This window comes from Octopus bimaculoides, chromosome 4, assembly GCF_001194135.2.
Source record: "Octopus bimaculoides isolate UCB-OBI-ISO-001 chromosome 4, ASM119413v2, whole genome shotgun sequence".
NCBI classification, from domain to species: Eukaryota; Metazoa; Mollusca; class Cephalopoda; order Octopoda; family Octopodidae; genus Octopus; species Octopus bimaculoides.
In genome coordinates, this window is record NC_068984.1 from 57,505,749 (window position 1) to 57,513,554 (window position 7,806).

General features: G+C 30.1%; 1 protein-coding gene across 6 annotated transcripts in view; it reads left to right on the forward strand.

Moving 5' to 3' along the window:
• LOC106874706 (uncharacterized) overlaps positions 1-7,781 on the forward strand; it is a 780,999-nt gene extending 773,218 nt beyond the window's left edge. For 3 of the 6 annotated variants that reach the window (XM_014922521.2, XM_052967085.1, XM_052967088.1), the window contains one exon: positions 7,112-7,781. In XM_014922521.2, the coding sequence (XP_014778007.1) occupies positions 7,112-7,299 (188 nt within the window). In that variant the 3' untranslated portion in view covers positions 7,300-7,781. Of the gene's footprint in view, positions 1-1,388; positions 1,415-7,111 lie in introns of all 6 variants that reach the window. The other 3 variants (XM_052967086.1, XR_008263925.1, XM_052967087.1) reach the window with 3 other exon arrangements.
• The last annotated feature ends 25 nt before the right edge of the window (positions 7,782-7,806 follow it).

Sequence of the window (7,806 nt, forward strand, 5' to 3'; positions counted from 1 at the left end):
ATATATATATATATATATATATATATATATATATATATATATACTAGAAATGTTCAATAATTCCTTTTCTTTGTTTACATTACAAAGTTATTTTAAATGCTATAGCAATAAAAAATTAAGTTCAACTTTCCTTTGACCAAGACAGTTAGTCCAAAACCAGCACACATTCCCATTCCATTTAGAGATATATAAAGGAAAGCAACAAATGGAAATAATTCTCTTTACATTACTAGTCAAATGACTTTATTTCACTTCTTGACTATCTGATATCACAGATGTTTTCAATAGTGAATGATGTTATTAGCCTTCTATATCCTATGAGCACTTTGATGAAGGGTCTGTAGTTGTTGCTTGTCTATAATAACTTAACAGATTTATCTAGCTACTATAGGATACTCATATCTGTCTGTTGCAGATTACAGGCATTGACCAGCAACAACTACAATCAATAGGATTATTGTTCATTTTGAATTATGTTCTTATTATCAATATTTGCATTCCTCAAGGTGGTAATCTGGCAGAATTAGCATGCCAGGCAAAATGCTTGGTGACATTTTGTCTGTCTTTACGCTCTGAGTTCAAATTCTGCCGAGGTTGACTTTGCCTTCTATGTTTTGCAAGTAGTTTAGAATGTCTTAGATGTAAATATATGATCTATTTAAGTCATACACCTTTACACAATGGGTTTTCACAGTTTCCATCTACTAAATTCCACTAACATAGTATTGGTTAACTGAAAGCTATAATAGAAGACACTTGCTCTTGATACTGTGTAGTAGAATTGAATCTGGAACCATGTGACTTGTGAAATGAACTTGTTACAAATATAGTCATTGAAAAGATTAAACTTGCTCTGTTATTAATCATTGTATTACATCAAGCATACATACATTTATCTCCCAGTGAGATCTTTAATACTTGTCTCTTCAGTCAATGGTTTATTTATGCCCATTCCTTGTGCTTATTTCTAGCTACCCTTAAAATACAAAAGACAGTGTAGTTGTGAAGAAGTCTAGAGTTGAATCCCATAACACCCCAGTTTGCTTTTGTTGCTTGGTTATATTTTCAACTTTTCAATGTTATTAAAAAAAAATAAAAAGGCAATCCAATTCTTTTCTATTGCCAACTGTCATTTCAATATTTTGAAAGTTTCCACTATGCTGTCATTATACCTGATTAGTTTATTGCTATTTTAAAAACAACATTTTTAATTGTTTCTCAAAAATGTTTGATAATTTAGTTGTAGGAATAAAATATGTTGAGTGTCATAGACAGCCACACGAACATATCTACCATATGGGCCACCTAGTGTGTGAGTTTTGTTAGATACTTTAGATTTTCCCATGAAACATATGCTTCCAATATGTTTTCCATTTCACTCTCAACAGGCAACAAATGTAGTTAACTCAAGGAGGTAACACATAATCTATGTCTCCCCCATCTTTCTCCCTCTCATAGTGTCACATTCAATGTATAAAGCACTGCAACAGTCTCAAAATATTACTGCTAGTGATAATCCAAAATATTGATGCCTAGCATAGATATAAAGGTCTCAGATTTAGAGGCGAGTTGACAGTGTAATGGTATTAATGATTTCCCATGACCGGAACAGAAGTGAAAGTTTCAGTCAGGAGTTTATCCCTCCTACTCTACACTGATTACCACACAATAATCACAAGTATCATCGACTTTTTCTAAATAGAATCAAAAAACAAATACAGACTAAATATTTGCTGTTTCAAGCTCGTTCAGATTTAAATAGTAGTCTTTAGAATGTGAACAAATCATTATCTTCAAACAGTTTCTGCTAGTTTTACTAGTTTTGAAATAATCTTCTGCACAAATATTTTAATCAATTTTCTGAAAGATTTTTTTTTTTTCATAGCTATATTAGTACTATGAATGAGTTAACTGTTAACGTTTTAAATGTTAAGTGGTATTATAGACCTCATAAGCACCAATCAGTGTGTTTGCCTTCTTTTGGCCTCAAATTGATGCTTATAATGTCTATTATTACTATTGATATTCCTACTATTGTTGTTGCTGCTGTACTAAAAACTAACAGTTTTATTTTCTGAAATTGATCCAATATGTTGTGTTTCTTTACAAACTGATGTGCAAGAATATACCCTATGATATGTAACCATAGCAGACCATCTGTATAGAGTGATGCTATTTAGAGAAAACAGACACCATGCTGGTAGTAACAGCTAGACAGTATCTAACACTTGGTTCTTAAAAAGATGTATGCTCTGAATACATTTCTCTCTTATATCTGTGTATGCGCTGTTCACAGATGTCTTGTGCATATATTAAATTTTAAATGTGACAATGGATATATCTGAATTTATGCATCTACGCACACTAGCTCATACACACACATACATACAATATTGATTTCTTATGTAGACATAGGATTTGTAAGAAAGCTAAAATGAAACTACATGAAGTCCATAACTTCCTCAAGTGCATTAGCAATCAGAATAGAAATAAAATGGTTACAAGAAATGAAGACTTGATTGCAGACTTAACTTGCCAGGAGCTTACCTTTAATTTATGATAGTTTTACATCTTCCTCTCCAACCTCTCTCTCTCTCTCTCTCTCACACAAACACATATATACATACACACACTTTTAAAAGAAACAAATCAATTTAACTTGGAAATACTTTAATTAGATTATTTGATAGAGGATCTAATTCTGTATTTCTTTCTCTTTCACATATACATATGCCACCACAATTCTTTCCTAGATAGTGACACATATGCATACACACAACACCACAACCTTTTTGTTGTTGTCAATCACTCACTTTTTCTACACTGATTTGCTTTATACACAGCATATTCACTGTAATAAACACTGTTTTAGTGGTTAGCATTTTGTCCCACTTAGAATTAGATCCAGAAGAAAGCAATCTATCACTATGGCACAAATATGTTTTTATTTTACTTTGTATTTTTTTTTTCTGTTTTCTTTTTGTTTTTTTTTTACTAGTGTTGTGATATTCCAACTGGAAATATAACTCCTTTTCTTTCAGATAAGACTTTTTTTTTTTTTGAAGTTACTATTTTATTAAACTAGATTGGCAACTAAAAAAAAAACAGATTTTTTAGAGGAAAAAGGAAGTTATAGTGTTCATACCTAAAGAGACATCACAGTTACAAATTAACATTGTACAATAGGTTCTGTCACTGGTTGAAATTGGCCACTACAGTATATAACAACATGATAATAATGGTTTCTCACTTACACAGGGCCAGAAATTGTAAAATGAGATCAGGACCATCTCATACACAGCAACCACTAATTCTTTATTTTTAATTAAACCGTAAGAGATAAAAGCCAAAGTTAATCAGTGTAGTGTCTGTACTCAGAATGTAAAAAAAATTAGATATTTCTTTATCATTTATTTCCCTATATTACCTTGAAAATAATAGTGTAGATGATTCTGTTTTGAGGTGGTCTAGTAATACTATAGATCAGTCACAGGCAAACTATGGCCTGCAGGACTTTCCCAGTGTCGAATGGTAAACTTTTGTGTAGTTTCCTTTATAATCTCTTTATATAGGAATCTATACTGAGATATAAAGAAGAATAAATTTTTATCTTTTACAACATTGTGAGTTTACCAAATATTCAACCAATCAAACTTCCAACTTACATTTATAGGTTTTCACCTGGAGTTGAATTAAATCAGGAGCGTAAATCATGGTCTACTGTTGTGGCAAGAATAAGTTTGAAACAGTAAAAATTACAAGTGCCAGCAATTGTTGAATGACTGTTACTAAGATATTGGTAGGACAAAATATTATAGTATAGAACTGGTTAATTATCTGTAACTTCATTTTAAATATACTGCCTGCTTAACAAAAATGTGGTAACTACTATTTTCAGGTAGCTGAGCTATATCCAATACACTACTGTTCTAATAACTGACTTTGATATAATTAGAACCTATGGTCTTTTGGACAGTAATTTAGAAGCTTAACTACACAACTGTCATGTCATTTTCTTTGTAAAAATTTGCATCACTTGACAAAAATATGGTGGGACAAGTGGGAGGAAGGGCTAAACTTTTGAGTTTATTCATGTAGTTGTTGATCCATCTTCCATCATTAGCTTGCCAGAAGGTACATTTTAAGATTTTTGATAATTTTTTTATTTACTTTTTTCCATAATCATGACTAAATAAGAAAGGTAACTAAATGTTGTAACGTCATCTTATAGTTGTCACAAGTTTATCTCACAGTCAGTTCATTTGTACTTTCGAAAATGCAAATGTGACTATATATTTTAATGATATTTGATGTCATTTGTTTGTGTTATTTTCACCAACATTGTATTCACTGTCAACAAAAGCTGTATTTGGATGTAGTCAAATATAATCACTGTCTTAGGTGTGTTTTAAAGTCTACCAGTAATAATCTCACCCTAGATGTCTTATCTCATCACCTTTTGATGTTATTACAACAAATACGTGATAATGTCATCTATTCTTAGAGGAATGGTTGTTGTCTTTAATATTTTGTAGATATTTGTGTTGGATTATTTTTAACAATAATAGCTAGCTGTCTTACTGATACTATATACACTGATTACTGTATAGTCTCAAATGAAGTTAATTGCTTCATATATACATTTCTCCTTTCTCTCTTTCAACAGCTACATGAATTTTGCATGTTATTAGAATAACTCTAGTTAATGAATGATAATAGTCATTAATGCATGTTTTTCTTTTTCTTTTTAATGCTAATTTAATTTATCTAAGAAAATGGAATCTATTTTGATTTAAGCCCCCTGCCTAAAATATACATATTTCTTCTGCTGGCTGGCTTTTCTCTTCTGAGCTTATTCTCTTAGATCTTTTACTTCATTAAATATGTTTTCAGTCTGTATTCTATACTTCTGGATTTTCTCTTGAGCTTATACTCTTAGATCTTTTACTTCATTAAATATGTTTTCAGTCTGTATTCTATACTTCTGGGTATTGGTTCTTTGGTGCTTATTGATTGCTATTCAATAATTGCAGCTTAAGCAATTCATAGTATCTTCTGCAGCCTCATTAATATTTTTGATGATTTAATAAAATAGAACATAAGAATAAGAGCTGGCGAAGTTGTAAAAATGATACTGACATTATTATTTTCTTCCAGTTTTATCTTGTTCTTGGTTGTATAAAGGTCACACTAGCATTGTACCACCATCTCTCTCTCTCTTTTTTTTTTTTGTTCCATATATGGATAAGAGCATCAAAAAGAGGCAACTTAGCCTTGAAACTGCAGATATATAAGTTGGTTGGTCATTACACAGTTTGATAGCTATCAATACTTGGAACTTTGAAAATACTTTTTTGTCTTACAACAGTATACAAATGTTAAATTCCCTGAACTGAAAACATAATTTCATGATAACCAGTATCTTTTACATTATTATTGAAATCTTTATTATAGTAAAGATTTTTGGGTTGAGCCATTGGACTACAGCTTTCAAGGGAACCACCAACAAGGCTTCAGTCAATTATATAATTCCCCACTACTTATTTCATTGATTGTTGAACCACTCTATATATTAAAATTTTTACAAAGTAAAAGGTTGACTGATTTCAAAGTTTCAGTTTTCCAGCTGTCATCAGGCTGTCTGACAACACTTGATAAGCCAAAACTTTGAAGTCACTGTCAACCTTTTCCTTGTCAAAATTATGTACTCTGCTAAGAAAGTATTGTGTGATCCTTTATTTTAATGTTAAATTGTTTTTGTCTTGGTCATCTATGTCCAGCTTATTATTTATCTACCACACAAAATTAAAAAAAAAGATTTTTTAATTAAATGAATCTAGTATTAATAACTTTAATTTAAATGAGTTCAACATATGGTAATTAGTTTTCTGCTAAATAGAGTTCATAAAAATTTAAACTTCACACTTGTTTCCTCTACCCCTTAGAAGAAAAGTCTCATGTTAAAAAGAAGCTTGTAACAAACAACCATGCTTCAGCTAATGTTTGCTGTTTATTTGGTAATTATCATTAGTGTTGCCTTATTAATAATCATTTTGTATTAGTGAGGTGTCTCAAACAGGTCTGTTAATTGGTCAGTTTTTGTCTTAGTGAAAACTATGTTCTCTACTTTAAAGATTTTAAAGGTCAAAGGTCTTTCTCTGTTTCACAAGTGAAATTTTAAGGTTAAATAATATTAAAAATATTAAACTGATTATCAGGACATTGTAATCTCAATAAACAACATCGATAATATAGTTTTTAAGTATTTTCCACTCAAATTAATTCAAATAATCATAAACATTTATCATGTTTCCTTTAATTTCATCATGAGTGTTATTTCATGTTACTAGATTTGTTTCATTTTGATTTTTGTTTCAACATCATCATTCATTGAATCAAAGGAGAAAACAACCCCATTACATTCATTTTGAAGTTTATGAATTTACTATTGTATATTTGTCATGTCATGTTATGTCATGTTTGTATGTTATTGTTATGCTCACTTACATATAATCCCACCAGAATGTTCTCCCAAACAATTTTGTATATCTACCTCTTGTTCTTGTTTAAATTTTTTAAAATAATGTTTTATATTAATTCTCAATACAACCATCAATGGAATAAATTTTAGAAATTTTGATGTTCTCTACATTGTTGTAGAAAATGTCTATGGCTGGATTTTTTTTTTTTTTTTCTTAAGAATGAAACTCATTAGCTAGGCAAACTGAAACAGCAGAAGTTATATACTTTGTCCAGAAGAAAAACAAAAATGTTATGATAAGGTTTGAACTATATGATTTGTAGTCTAGCACCTTAAAGTGGTATTTTGCCTTGCAATAATCGGTATATTTACTTAATTAGTTGCCCTTGTGTAGTATTGTGAAATAAATTTACTATTTATGCAACTTTTACATATTTACACTGAAAGCTTGGTAAAGTAAGTGTGCAAGCTTCTATGTGAATACAACTATTAATCTGTTAATTAAATATTTCAGACTTTTCTTTGTGTCATTCTGTACATACTATTCAATTATCAGTTGGTTATGTATTTTACTGCATATTTATCTTATTAATTTTCTCTGTCTTTTAACTATAATATATTTGTTTTCAGAAAAATTAATGAAAAAGAATATGCCTATGTCATTTCGTCACCAGCAAGAATTATGGAAAAACCTTCCTGCTCATGCCACACTTCCTCGAGGCATGACCAATCCTACTACTTTGCTTGAGAGATTACCTCACACAGCAGCAAACAAAAAACGGAACTGGTTTTCTTTTGCTGGCAAGAAAAAGCGTTGAATCCAGAAAATAGTTTTGCAATGTGTATATTGCATGTAAATAAAACTCTGATATTTAAAGAACAAAAAAAAAAAAAAAAAAAAAAAAAATCCCACCAAAATCCAAACTTCAAAGAAATAATAATTAAAAAAAAATGGACAAAAAGAAAATGAATGTAAAAGCAAAAGTAAACATACCAGAGTTGTGATCTTCCACCAGAACTGGAGTTCTGACTGTGCTTCTCTCTATATAATATTGCATGCCAAGTCATAAATTATATTAAAAAAAAAAAACATTGCTTGGAAGAAATTACAACAGATTAGAACAAAATTATGATTTAAAAGATCTAGAAGAGTTCAAAATATTTTGGAATATGTGCTGTTGATTTCTGGCCTTTGAGTGACATGAATTCTATAGAGCTTCTTCAAAAGCTCCTGACACCAATTCAGCTACATTGTCATTAGAAACTGAGGACAATTAGAAATTTGAAAATCTGTTTCTGAGGCAAAAAAAAAAAAAAAAAAAAAA